This window comes from Priapulus caudatus, unplaced genomic scaffold (genome assembly GCF_000485595.1).
Source record: "Priapulus caudatus unplaced genomic scaffold, Priapulus_caudatus-5.0.1 Scaffold1228, whole genome shotgun sequence".
Taxonomy (NCBI): Eukaryota; Metazoa; Priapulida; class Priapulimorpha; order Priapulimorphida; family Priapulidae; genus Priapulus; species Priapulus caudatus.
In genome coordinates, this window is record NW_014578289.1 from 53,809 (window position 1) to 68,804 (window position 14,996).

The following is a 14,996-nucleotide window of genomic DNA, read 5'->3' on the forward strand; positions in this document are numbered from 1 at the left end:
AATCTGTTTGTATAATGAATATAGACTGGCGCGCGCGTGCGCGCGTGTGGGTGTCTGTGTGTGTGTGTGTGTGTGTGTGTGTGTGTGTGTGTGTGTGTCTCTCTGTGTGTGTGTGTGTGTGTGTGTGTGTGTGTGTCTGGTTCTTTGTACGTTTGTCTATCATTTAGAGTCTGTACTCACCCACTAGTAGCTTTAGCATATGCATGCAGGATCACCTGCCAGTTGTTTGTTACCATGACATCCCACAGCAGCACAATGGAAGCCTAGAAGTGCAAATGCAAATTGAAAGACCATTGCACTCCCAGTTTAATAATTGCTATGATTTTGCATTCAATCTTATTGACTGCATGCTCTCTCAAAACAGGCGAGCTATATCAAAAATGCCTATACAGACATGACTTGCTGCGGACGAAGTCTTTTAGTTAGGCTGTGTCACACATTTAACTTTTAAGCATAGAACTCACAGCAAAATCATTAAAGTTGTTCGCCCAGTAGCCGAGTTGCTCGTATGTGCCACACTCATAACTGAGGGTTGTGGCATTGGTACTGGCATCGTAGGTAATGACATCCCTAAACAGCTCCATACCTAGTATCGCAAACGAGTAGTACGCTACCTGCAAAGTCAACAAGAATAACACTACCTGCAAAGTCAACAAGAATAACACTACCTGCAAAGTCAACAAGGATTACACTACCAGCGATGTCAACAAGATTTACACCTACCAGCGATGTCAACAAAGGCGATATACACTACCAGCGATGTCAACAAGGTCATCTACAACTTACCAGCGATGTCAACAAGGATTTACACTACCAGCGATGTCAACTAAGCGATCTACACTACAGCGCATGTCAACAAGCGATTACACTACCAGCGATTTCAACAAGGATCTACACTACACATGCGCATGTCAACAAGCGATTACACTACCAGCCGGATTTCAACAAGGATTACACTACCAGCGAATGTCAAACAGGATCTACACGTACCTGCAAAGTCAACAAGGATCTTACACTACCAAGCGATGTCAACAAGGATTACACTACAGCTGACTGTCATACAAGGATTACACTACCAGCGATGTCAACAATTGGATTACACTACCAGCGATGTCAACAAGGATTACACTACCAGCGCCATGTCAACAAGGATTACACTACAGCGATGTCAACAATGCGATTACACTTACCAGCGATGTCAAAAAAGATTTACACTACCTAGCGATGCAACAAGCGATTACACTACACAGCGATGTCAACAGGATTACACTACCAGCGATTCAACAAGGATTACACTACCAGCGATGTCAACAAGGATTACACTACCAGCGATGTCAACAAGGATTACACTACCAGCGATGTCAACAAGGATTACACTACCAGCGATGTCAACAAACATCGCCCTATACCGGCAACATGAGCAACTTGAGTAGTAATTACCAGGTATTCAGGAAATTATTTATCATAAGTTATACATCGATAGTCATCGTCACTGTCCAAATCCTTGAGATAGAATGTTAAAACGTGTTATAAAAACAGCCACATTCTCGGTGTTCATTTTAACATTAGATTTTCTTTAATTAATTCACTGAAGTATAAGGAGCTTTGCAGTAACTTCATGAAAATAAAATAGAACAATGTTTTCCTATTTTCTCCAGCTGTGCACTGATGACTTTACAAATGTGTGACCCATGCAGGCATGTGTCATATTATTAACAACGAATATAGGGGCTGGGGCAATATCTCCATAATAAGCATAGAAGTTCATTAAAAACAATCCACTTTCAACTCATGCTGTCATGCATGCATATACTAGTGTGCAATGCATATGTGCACAACACTATATAATGATTATGACTCACCACTAAAACACCAGCAAATGGCCTGAGGTTGTGGATAAGATTGAATAGCGTGCCCACCACCAGAGACATTGTCTGAAAAGGAAATCATATAAATAAACTACCAAGAACAAATTGTGTTTGCTGGAAAAATCATCGAAATTACACCAGTATGCATACGTTAACTGATTTACGGCAATTATAAGCACAAAGAAATAAGCAATTCATATTATCCTATTTATTAATCGTTTTAACCCCTCTCACCACACATGCACACTTGTCACTTCTGTATATTCCTATGAACAACCAAATAATTACTAGCTAGCAGCCATGGTATTAACTGCCAGACATGTTGTTAGAGGTGGAAATGGTTATTTTTGTGAGGTGGGATTAAACCATTTCAATTATCTGGGAACCGGAAATAACTTTAATTGGGGATAAAAATCAACAGAGACGCTGGTAATCCGAAACGCTGATTTTAGTCAACCTGGAACCGAGGACGACATAACATTTTTCACATGGGAAACTGGGAATGGACTACCCACTTCTCGTTACCTTGATATGAGGGATAACACGAAGGAGGCGGCAGATGATGATCATGTTGACGATGCGCACAAGGTCCCACAGTGTGATGCTGAGACCATGTCTGTGGTGGACGCTATAAGAACCACATGCAATCACTCGCAGTGTCATATTGGGACTATGCTGAAGCTCTTTATAATCCGCACACTAATACGTACATACAAAGTCCCACAATGCGCCACAGACTGTCTGTGGATGGGCGGGGGTGTCTGTAAGTGCCATACATAATCTCCCCATTAGCGATTATAGTATACCACGTGGTGCTTCTAATTAAACTTATAAAAGCAAAAACATTTCAACTGGTAACAATGCTAGCTACATTACCTTCCCTCGTTGTAAAATGGAAGACCGTACATAGCCAGATCGTAGATTTCAATTATCTTGAAAAAAGCAAATTTCCTAATTCATATACGAAAACTTCCTGATTACTTTTCACCAATATGCAAGTTATTTGGCTAAGCTATTATATTACGTATTATTTATACTGCCAATTATGTATTGTATTATATATATTTCAATGAATATATATAATATATAATAACACTGTATGGCATGTAGTACTCATTTATCAGGCAGAAACTTTGTACAGAACTGCTCACCACAAGTAATGCTGTTACTGCCAGGTCAAAGACATTTTTACGCTCATAGCAGTAGTGACGCCATCCAATGAGGGTCAACTTCAACAGTTGCTCTAGTAGGTAATAGAGTATGAAGATCAAGTTGAGAGTGGCCAGCAGTGAGTTGCTTGAGCTGAGTGTATCGTACTTGGTAGCCAGTTCAACCTGTATAACAACACAGCCATGACTGCGTATATTGTACTTAATTTGTAGCTAGTTCAACGTGTATAGGGGTTGTATATATATATATATATATATATATATTTGAACATCTCTGCACTTACCATCACTGCGACTACAGTCAGACCTGTTTATAAGGGTCACTAAACGCCAAAGGGAAGTGCCAAAAGTGTTCTTTAAGAACAGGCTTTAATGTGCTATGACTAATGTCTCCATAAATCATTATTAACCTTAAATTTACCACCGAATAATGTAAATGTTATCAAGATGCCGAACTTTGACTTACGGTTATGCAGACAACGTTGGCAAAGGCCACCATTAATCCAAAGTAGGTGAAGTAGTCATGGGCAACAAGCTGCTGCAGCTTGCACAGCGAGGGATTCATGAAGAGCTTCATCGATGGTTTAGGCTTCAATAGAATAGAGGGCTGACGTTACACGCACCGTCATTACTGTAGTAGAGTTGCTATTGTTACCGTTTCAACCACAGAAATGTATACTGTTACAAATCTTCTCTTCTTAGTTCCTTCTCTCCTCGTGGAGAATAGGGCTGGATACTGTTACAGATACTATTTAGTAGTGGTGTTCCGATTAATCGAGTTCGTTGAGCATTACTCGTTTGGGCTGCTGAGTTAAAAATCGAGTAGAAAATCGGACGACCGAGTACAACTCGGACTTTCTTTTCTTTCTTTTTCCAAGATTTGACACAAGTAGATACATTTAATTACACATATACTAGTAAACACGGTGCGGTGTAAATTTTCAAGGAACTAAGGGACTTTGTTTCCTGAAAGTCAAGCCTAATCCTAAATTTTCCTACATCTTTTTTAACTTATTTACTAAATTAAAGCATTTAAAAACAATTCCAGGGACGTTTTGTAAAACTGATAATCGATCATGAAATTTGGACCGATCTCCAACACTACTATTTAGTATATTATTTCTATGGTTAGTACATAAGTTGAGCAAAACCTGCTGCAGCTAGCAAGACCAGGTTCTCAACAATAGTGAGGGTCTGAACAAGGATGTGGATGCTACAGTGAGTATGAGCTAGGCCTAAACATAATGATATTAATCTAATAATAATCGATTATCATAATCTCATATTACTATTACAAGAGGCAGCATGCAGGTTATTGATTTCTGCAATATGATTCGTTTTTATATTCTAATCACATTCTTTTCACGTTCCAATTATATTCCTAGGAAAAAGTCTATACTTAGTGTGTAATTATGGTATTTCATACGAATGAATTGCTAGTCATAATCCACCATTAATTATGGATTGATGCAATCAATTGATTGAAATAATTCTGGGGATTTTAAGACACATGAAGATATATACAATATGCCACCCAAGCTGCACAATTCGAAATACACTTAACTGCGATCACAACACATCCAACTTTTTGCAATAAAAAATTCAAATGATTAAAGAAACCAGACACGATGTAATTTTGCACATGAAACTAACCGGTCGTTCTCGCTCAGCACTGTAAAAAACGTTGAAGAACTCTTGGAAATTTGACATGTCAACTGACTCATCATCATCCACTCTATCCAGTTCCTGCAACAGTTAATGTCATCACCGATCAGAAATACTAACGGTGACATTATTACTGCACCATGTAAAGAGGTGTAACTATACTTGATCACAATCTATCACTCACTGCTAGTAAATGACCTATCCGACTAGTGTGACTCACGGGCAGGTTTACCCAATCAGTGCTGCAATAGGATGTCCGTAAGGCAATGCTTAGTAACAAAGTGTCGCTAAATTAATACTGGCATGCATATATGTGAAATCAAGTACAAAATGGAAGAGCTTGAAAAACCCAGCAAAAACTTCCAAGAGACAGGTGGTTATATAGCTCAGGTAGGTATGTCAATTACACATGGCTTATGCAGGGACTCCTACAATGCTGGAAATATACTTAAACTCTATCACTAAAATTTTAGAAGCCAAAAAAAGAAACTGCCAATGTATTAGTTTTATTGACAAGCGAATCAACCAAGCAATAAATTTTGGGTGTAGTACAAATACAACTGTACATTGAATAGATATGTACAGATATAATAGATATGTATATTGTAGTGATATGTGCTCCTTTAACTCACCACTAGCATTTTGTCCTTTAGTATCGTCTTCAACCAAGATTCCTCTATGACACGCCTCACTAGTTGCTTGGATATGAAGCCCCTATCAACACATAACAAATGTACATGTATAGAACATAATACAACATAGTTATGACGGAAGTCTGAAATATAAATTTGTATACATGTACTGTTGTGTAAAACATTTTATATTCATGATGCCATAACTATTTATTGCGTTTCTGACAGTTGTCGCCATGTATCTAACTCTGTGGCTGTGAACTTACAGCAACTACAGAAACTACCGTTCTAGCTTCACGAGTTCTCACATTTCAGTTGGCAGTCTGGTAAACCTACCTATCAGCCTGTAAGCTGTGAGGTACATCAATCCTGAGAAGAACATCAAAGGCAGCCCTGACTCCCAACCTTCTCCGGAACAAGCTGGTTTCCATAGATTTCTGATAACAAATAAATTAGAATTAGAGACTGGCATCACCTGTGAGTCAGTTATTCATCTAGTGAACTCACTAGATTCTACTCCAGTGATTATACCTGATCACGAGGTAGTCATAAAGCAATATAACTCACCACCAGATAGCCATGAAGAAATATAACTCACCACCAGGTGGTGCTCACTCAATGTGACTTATCACCAATTAGTGTCCACCAAATATAACTCACCACCAGGTAGCGTGCGCCTAATATAACTCACCACCAGGTAGTGCTGACCCAATATAACTCACCACCAGGTAGCGCTCACCCAATATAACTCACGATCACCACCAGGTACCGCTCAACCAATATAACTCACCACCAGCTAGTGCTCACCAATATAACTCAGCCACAGCGTAGCCGCTCCCATATTAACTCACCACCCAGGTAGCGCTCACCCAATATAAACTCACCAACCAGGTTAGCGCTACCCAATATTAATCACCACACGACGGCTACGCTCACCCACATATAACTCAACCACCAGGGTAGCGCTCACGCAAATATAAACTCACCACCAGCTATAGCGGGCTCACCCAATATAAAGTCACACCAGGTTTAGCGCTCACCAATATAACTCACACACCACCCCGGGGTAGCCGCTCACCAACGATAACTCACGACACCACCGGGCCCGGTAGCGCCTCACCCAATATAACTCACCACCAGTAGTGTCCCTAATATAACTCACCACCAGCTTAGCCTCACCCAATTAATAAAACTCACCAACCAGCTAGCGCGCTCACCCCAATATAACCACATAGGTAGGCCGCCTCACCAATATAACTCACCACTAGGTAGCGCTTCACCCCAATATAACTCACCACCAGGTAGCGCTCACGCAATATAACTCTCCACCAGCTAGCACTTACTCAATATATCTTTCCACCAGGTAGCGCTCACCCAATATAACTCTCCACCAGGTAGCGCTCTCCTAACATAACTCACCACCAGGTAGTGTTCACCCAATATAACTCACTATCAGATGGTGCTGATCTGACATAACTTACCACAAGATAACCCCTGAACTGGTTGTATATGACAGCTGTGAGCATATTCATGAAGCAATGGAGTCCTACGAAGAGGAAAACAATGAAGTACAGCACGTAGAATCGGTTGTACTGGTAGGCAGGCATCATCACTGAAAGACAGAAGTAACACTAATATAGTAACGATAGCGCATTGTCACAGAAAGTACTAGTGTTTTAGCTAAATACTCCACATTCCACATTTCATCATAGAACAACTGTGGAGCCACATGCAGTAACAATTATGTGGAGAATGGGTAGGGCATATAAACAACAGCATTAAACACTGACATGTACTTATATGATACAAAATAAAATTATACACTGCAGTTATGTGTATAGCAAATCTGCCTTATTATACTCCTCCTCTCTATTATGATGATTCTCATGCACTTACAAAAGAATTTTTAACTAAAATTCATCAACTAATAGAACATGAGGCTTAATAATATAATATTAGTAGTAAAATATAGAGTAAGATAAATCAGAACATGAGGCTCAGTCGCCATACCATCCGGGTTATTTGCCGTGGTGAGCAAAATGAGTAAATTCATGAAGGAATCACTGAGGGTAGAGAAGTAGACGTTTCCTTCATCATTAACACGGGATTCATTGACGAGGGCTGTCGAATTCCCCTGCAAGCAACAAACGCATACATGATATAATAATATACAAATGTATATTATACTTACATACAAACATATAATGTATATACTATATAACACTAAAACGTGCAAGCAGTGGAAATTTTACTGTTTTAAGCACAAAGAGAAAAACGTACGATTTAAAAAAATTGCCATTTTTTCAAACAATTAATTTCGTTTCACTGTATAATGCACAGCTTGACGAAATACAACGAATTAACTTGGAACCAATGGTAAATATTCACTAATGACGAATAAGCTATACATTATAACAGTAGCCTGGCTACTTATATCATGCTCTGTTTTAAATTTTTCCTGAAACTGGGATTTATTCTAGGTCACCTGTTACATTTTACCTGTTGTTGGGGAAACAGCAACATTCCAAACATGGTAAACAAGTAGAGATGCAAACAGAGCAGCAGCAGCACGCTGAAATGATGAGTAAGCATGAGCAGTTGTTGCAATAACGAAGGAAGGTCACACTTTCAACAGATATGTCACTAAGAATAAATAGACCAGTGAATTTCCCAAGTGCATTTTAACCAGTAGATTTTACTCTTATTTTGTGAAAAAATAATAAAATTGGGGGTATTGTGTAGGGCACTTGACGTTTTCAGAAGTAATTAAGGTACCTAAACTATACATTAAAGGCATAATAGGTTTATTGATTATGCAATGTTAACGAATGCTAGAGTAACTGGCACCTTGTGTAGTTAATAAGTACATTACCTTATAGCCAAACGCGTATCACTGCTGGTTACTAAGAAATGTCTAATTGAAATCCGCAGTCCAAGAAATCAGTTGTACAGTTTCAAACCGCTGCCGGCCGAAGCGGGTGTGATACAGATTTATAGTGCACCGGACATTTTCGCACGCATGCTTGGCCGTACCTAATGCTAGCGATAGTACAGTACCGTAACTGTATACGTAACAGTAGCTGTGATTGTAATGAGCGTGGAATCCACGTACGAATCATGGACGCTGGTGATAATGAAGTAGGCTGTGTTGGGGGCCAACACTATGGGGGGATCGCGGACTAACCAAGGCCACAGACTAAACATGGAAAGCAGACAGCACTACAATTATTTACCTATATTGGTCAAACGAATACACCTGTGTCCGAAATTGAAGACATGTGGGTACCCGTTCATTAGCACCCATGGTTTATTTACTTGTGCCTCAATACTGAGAATACACCCAGAGATACATTCTATGAGCTCATTAGTCTTTATAAGCATCCCAGGACAAACAATTCTCTGCTCACACCCATAGCAACATGTGTCGTCACCTAACCATTTCGAGGCTAAATTAGTTGGCAAACAATTTAGCATTGGTGCCAGATTACCAGATTTACGGATTTCAATTACACATTTCTTAGTAATTAGCAGTGATATTGGACAAACTAATACGCGTTTGGCTACAAGGTAATGTACTTATTAACTACACAAGGTGCCGGTTCAGTTTCCACACTAATAAGTTATACCTCTCAAGTTACACCCACCTTTTACACCCCACCTTACCCTCACTTTTATTTGATTATCTCCACAACCACATAATTAATAATATGGAAAAAAATCAAGAAAAAGAAGAAGAGGAAGAGGAATAGGAATAAGAAGATGAAGCATTAGAAGAAGGTGAAGAAGAAGATCGAGAAGCAAGAGACGAAAAAAAAAAAAAAAGGAAAAGAATGAAGAAGAAAAAGAAGAAGATGAAGAGTTGGAGGAGGAGAAAGAGAAGGGGAGGAGGAGAAAGAGAAGGGGAGGTGGTGGAAGAGAAAGGAGAAAAGAATAATAAAAAAGATAACTGCTCGATGAGTACAACTTAATTCACAGCTGTGTACACATAGTGCGTGAGAGCGTGAATAATAGTGCGATGTCCGCATAGCTGCTGCAACAGTACCTGCCTATCTCAGGAAGTGTGCGAGTTATGCAGTTAATTGTCTTTTTCATCACAGACGAAGATTGCAAGAGGAAGAATGGCCTCAGAATTCTTCTTATTCTCAACATCTGCAATTATAATTCAAGCATGACTTAGCGTGTATAATATATTTTTTCCCATATATATATGACTGCTTTGTACCCATCTAGTGACTGCTGGTTGGCATAACATACGATATAGTAAAATAAACATATGAACTCTCTCAGTATGGCACAGATGTACAATATATATGTGTATCTGTATGTGTGTGCGTGTGTGCACGTGTGTTATACCTAATTGCTAATTACCAAGTAATAATTAAGCATAGAGACATTGTTGAAATTACACACAAGAGCAAAGACATAGGCCTATTCCTATTCTCATTCACAAGTGTAGCACTTTATTATATCAGCCATTACTTTTCAAGCACTATAACCATGTCTTCTTATACTTACATCTGAGCACGAATATAAAAGTGACAAGTTGCAATCAATGATTGATATAGCAACAACAGCACTATACACCAGTAGCCACTTGTTCCTCTTCACTTGCTTTGTCCCAATCAGGTATCCCTGCAGTAAACGTTCAAAATGCTTGCACAAATATCCTCTTTTGAATGTTTCTGATTTACTCAAATACAAGTTCATGCATGTGTACACAAATAATGAGTGTTGGAAGAGGTTTGTAGCGATGTCAGTATGCCATGAGATTAAATTCCCTTAGGAGGACATGCAAAGACTAATGAAGCTAGTGAGCTTTCTGATAATTCTCTGCCTGTTCTGCTAAACTACGTCACATTCAAATACAAAGTAAACATACACTGAGTTACGTGCGTGAGTTAATCTGGATTTCACAGTCACCAATTAAACTAATCCGCAACGTTAACTTTCACTTCTAATGCAGCTGTGTTCAGGTCCGAGTGATCCCGGTTTCGTTTCGTTTAGTTTAGTTAAGTTTCACTCCACCGAAGATGTAAATACCGAATATTAACGAAGCAGAGGGTATGTGTACCTTGATTAAAATATCAGCAGCAAACAGCAGCAGGCAGATGATTTCAATGGCCTCCGTGACCCCACAGGGAGGATTCAGCCTACTTTGGTTGTAGCGAATGTCCGACGAGACCGACAGCGATGACGGGAACTCGAAGAATGCCAGCAAGTGGATGATGCATATTGCCATGTAGAGGCTCCTATATGAGACAAACATCGTTCATGTAGTGGTCGAAAAAAAACATCGCAAGGCGAGAAGATTGCAGATACAGTCCGACCTCCTTTATCCAGCCACGTCTGGACCGGCACCCATCCGAATATGGGATTTGGCCGGCTATGAGAGTTATGCTCAAACACAGCATTTATATGCAGTTCAGTAGGGGTTATGCATGTGATAATGTATTTACTCGTTGCTACGATTGATTATTTGTAACAAACTGTAGTGTTTTATGGTTTATATGAAATGGAAATAAAATGAAATCAAACAGAAATTTTACCACTTCGGTTTATGTTTGTTTCTTTAGTGCTGAGATCTAGGGCTGTAACAATCGATACACTCGCGGCGTTGTATGCCTAGGGCTGTTACACGTGCGCGGCAGTGGCGCCTTTGATTGAAGTACGGGGCTCGATCGATCGCGAGTGCGTAGCGAGGTAGCGCGTTTCACTAACGTCCGATAGTAAAAGTTGTCCGACGAAAGTTGTCCGGAGGCATAGCGGACAACACACGCACGCATGCACGCACGCACGCACGCACGCACGCACGCAAGCATGCACGCACGCACGCACACTTTTTTGTTCATTCATATAATATACAATGTATATATTTATTCCTTGGTAGTTTTTACAGCATCAACAAGTGAGTATGTATTCGTGAAATTAGCCTTAGATTAATAGATTAATTCGTATTAATATGGCCATATATTTATACATGTACATGTACATGGGCGTTTGCTCTTACAGTAAGTGTGTTTGTTTTGTGCATGTGATAGCTGTGCGCTCTTACGATAATCAATGTGTACATCGCGCGAGAATCATTGGTACATCGCGCGAGTTTTGAGCGAGCTTTGAGCGAGATTTTTAGGTGGAAATAAATGAAACAACATAAAACATACACTGCGAGATCGCGGCCGGTTAATAGAGATTTCCGGATAACGGATGGCCGGATAAAGGAGGTTGGACTGTATATTAATTTGCAGATAAAGCAACAATAACAATTGGCTAAAGAGCAACCCCATCATCTATTAGCTACTGCTTATGCTATCACTGCTCACATAAACCCAAGTTTAAATATGTAATCAAAATGCATTAGTCAGCAAACAGTGAGAACGAGCAAGAATCAGTTTGATTAAAATACTCTTGTAATATATCTATAGCAAGGAATAGAGGTGCTGCCTAATGCACAGTATGTTTGTAGAGATGATGTATATGATGGCTTACTTATACATTTATATGTGTATATATTATATATATATATATATATATATATATATATATATACATATGTATATATTATATCAGAAGTCTATCAATATTGATAGACTCCTGATTATATGTATATATATCTATGTTATAAATTTCGTCCCGGAGCTCATGACAATGAGTCACTAGATAAACGTGTACTACATAAGTAACGTACTCAATGCTTGGAGCTGTGGAACACTACGTACCACTGAACTGGCCAGGAATAGTACCAGCGGTGGAGTTTGAGAGACCATCTATCCACCCTGTGATGTATGGAACGATAGCGTAATGCATCCTCTATAAATGTAACTGCCTGTAGCACTCGCACATCGTCTAATAAATAAGTAAAAACTGCAAGTTTGTAAACAGCAACAGCAATTAACAGCAATTACACAAAACGTATTCACAAAGCGAGGTGTAATGTTCATCATACAAGAATATAGGTTCTTCAAAATTGATAAAGTTAACATTAAATATGTACTTGATCCTTTTTTTACCATTTCATTGATGTGAAACAAGTAATTCTCAATATCATTGCATTCTTGAATGGGGTCATAATCAAATTAGCAAAATAACCGTGTAAATTTAGTTACCTATAATATATTATTTCTATACATGGGCAATTGTCAAGTGACTGACGTCACAGTCTGAGAAGTTTTAGGTCAATTCAATTGATGTGGTTATAACCTGAAACACAGGCATCCTCGGTAACTCTCTAAATTATGTATTAAGCATAGGCCTACGTGTACATATATACCTAATGTTAAACCAGATGTCTTTTCCTGAATAGCAGCGTGACTGGGAATGTCATCATGACTGACAAACCAGGTTGTCATCGATGCAAGTCTCTGGGAGGACACGTGTTTGGCCGTTCTACCTCGCAATAGTGGCTCCGTCTCATCTTTGTCTCCGATAGCCATGATTTACAGTGAAGCATCATGAATGCATAATTCTGTGGCAATTAAACAAATTTCATGAAACATGGGAAAAATAAATAAATAGTGTGTAAATCAATATGAAAATATTTAGACATACATTACATTTTACTATACTGTAGTGTATACGGCACATACACATGCCATATGGACCCTGTACACAAAACCAATCGACTATCAGTATTGCTGAATTGTATAGGTTTTTGCCATGTGGGCCACTCATAGAACTGCAATCAGGAGGTGTGTCCCTCCACCTAGGGGGAGAGCTCGTTCTTGCTATCGGCGCCACGCGGGAATTATTAAATGCAAAAATGTGTATCCGCGTCGCCCTGTGCGCACGCTACAGGTTAAATGTTGAAACATTTGCTGCCTCGCAGTCAATAACGTAAAAGCTTTGATCGTATATAGACGTTGGTAGAAAGAAGAAAAACGCCAAGTTTCCTGCATAAAGTCGGTAGTGTAAACCCAGCTTAAATCTAATCTAAGGCTAATCTAATCCTATAGAGGGTTCCGCGCGTATCCGGACAACTACCCACTGAACAATTATCCACCGGACAATTACCCCCCAGACAATTACCCACCAGGACAATTATCCACCTGGACGATTACCCACCAGGACGATTACCCACCAGGACAATTACCCACCAGGACAATTACCCACCAGGACGATTACCCACCAGGACAATTACCCACCAGGACAATTACCCACCAGGACAATTACCCACTAGGACAACTACCCTCACCCCCGGACGATTACCCTAGCCCCCCCCCCCCCCCCACACACACCGTACAGTAATGATGATTCATCTAACGAACCAACTTCATGATTTCATAATTTCAACTTCAACATTCGCTGATACTGGAGATATTTTGACTTATTTGCGACATTTTCCAATACCCAATATTGAAGTTCACATCGGCAAGTATCGGCCTTCACCTGCGCATCAGCAGCGGGAGCGAAGCGCAGCCACCAATGTACACGTACATGTCTAGACATTTTACTCTCACATTCGACATTTATTCTCACATTTATTTTACGTGCTCACCTAGCTGGCAGTCGCCGCGTCGCGTTATTCTTGTAGTGTTGTTCTTTTGCTATTCTTCAAGTAAATTTATTGTTATTGAGATTGCGGTGGGCGTGCGTGCGTGGGGGGCATACCAACTGTATGCCGGTGTGTGCCGGGTCAAAGGTTATCTCGCCGAGTGTTGCGTCGATGTCCAATCTCCCAGCGAGCCACACCGCCTCGCCGAGTGAGCGACAGTGCATTAGTAGCTGCCTTTTGTTTGCAAGTTCGGCGGGGAATACTTTGGATTGATGGCCAAAGAATGGATAATCGTGTCTTACGTTTTAGTCTGTATCTCCGGATTGCTGGTGTATATACGAGGAAACGATTTCGCACGATGCTAGGCGAATGTACTGTGTACGATTTGAGCTCAAGTTGGATGAGTTATGCGTAGTAAATCGTAGGTATTATAAGGCTAGTAAATGACGAATTTCCCTTGACGATCTGCAGCCCGGATATCCGCGCGAAGCGCGCAAACGCCGCGCAGCGGTGACAATAAATCTTATTCGCTGCCCTATATGGATAAAAAATTTCCCCAGTGCCCTATGGGTACAGGATAAAGCCGTATAATCGGTCTATTGAGGAGTTGTGGCGATTCCACAAGCCTTTCGGCTATGCACGTAGGTCGAGAATAAATACAAATGCTGGTAATTGCTTGTTTGCTGGTCGGCGCATTTCCTTTTTGTCTAGAAAAGCGAGTTTGCATTTCTTGCGTTTCACGCCCTGAATTTATTCTCGTACATATGGCGTCCCATAGATGGCGCGACGAGGCTCTCTTCGAGGGATTTTCAAGGGAATTTTCCACACAAGGATCGGCGATTCAGCTTAGACTGCTCCGCGGTGAAGAGTTCCACACGCTGCACTAACTATAACTTTAGTGTAGCGAAAGATACTTGGCCGAGTTAAGGTCCGTACGTAGCAGTCTAGCTCCAATCGTGACGTGGGATTCAAATTATCGTAGCCATCTTAGTACCCCTTACGTTGATTGGCTAAGCCCGTTGATTGATGTTTGTTTACACTGAGAATTTCCACTAGATGTTATCTGGAAAAGCGCCTGGCTCCGTACGTGCGAGGTTTTTATCAACCTCTTGACCCCGCGCTGCCCGTGGCGACGGCACGTCCTGCGAGCACGTACGTGCTGGCGTGGCCGTGG

At 40.4% G+C, this 14,996-nt stretch overlaps 1 protein-coding gene across 2 annotated transcripts in view; it reads right to left on the reverse strand.

The window, feature by feature from the left end:
- LOC106815887 (two pore calcium channel protein 2-like) overlaps positions 1-14,996 on the reverse strand; it is a 32,588-nt gene that overhangs the window by 1,282 nt on the left and 16,310 nt on the right. For both annotated transcript variants that reach the window (XM_014820411.1, XM_014820412.1), the window contains exons 2-19: positions 12,602-12,796; positions 12,051-12,177; positions 10,406-10,583; positions 9,850-9,966; positions 9,377-9,483; positions 7,834-7,906; positions 7,345-7,468; positions 6,816-6,946; positions 5,671-5,771; positions 5,335-5,416; positions 4,691-4,783; positions 3,504-3,626; positions 3,020-3,202; positions 2,745-2,800; positions 2,394-2,496; positions 1,863-1,934; positions 465-614; positions 181-263 (exon numbers count right to left, since the gene is read on the reverse strand). In XM_014820411.1, coding sequence (XP_014675897.1) covers positions 181-263; positions 465-614; positions 1,863-1,934; positions 2,394-2,496; positions 2,745-2,800; positions 3,020-3,202; positions 3,504-3,626; positions 4,691-4,783; positions 5,335-5,416; positions 5,671-5,771; positions 6,816-6,946; positions 7,345-7,468; positions 7,834-7,906; positions 9,377-9,483; positions 9,850-9,966; positions 10,406-10,583; positions 12,051-12,177; positions 12,602-12,764 — 2,066 coding nt within the window. In that variant the 5' untranslated portion in view covers positions 12,765-12,796. The remainder of the gene's footprint in view (positions 1-180; positions 264-464; positions 615-1,862; positions 1,935-2,393; positions 2,497-2,744; positions 2,801-3,019; positions 3,203-3,503; positions 3,627-4,690; positions 4,784-5,334; positions 5,417-5,670; positions 5,772-6,815; positions 6,947-7,344; positions 7,469-7,833; positions 7,907-9,376; positions 9,484-9,849; positions 9,967-10,405; positions 10,584-12,050; positions 12,178-12,601; positions 12,797-14,996) is intronic.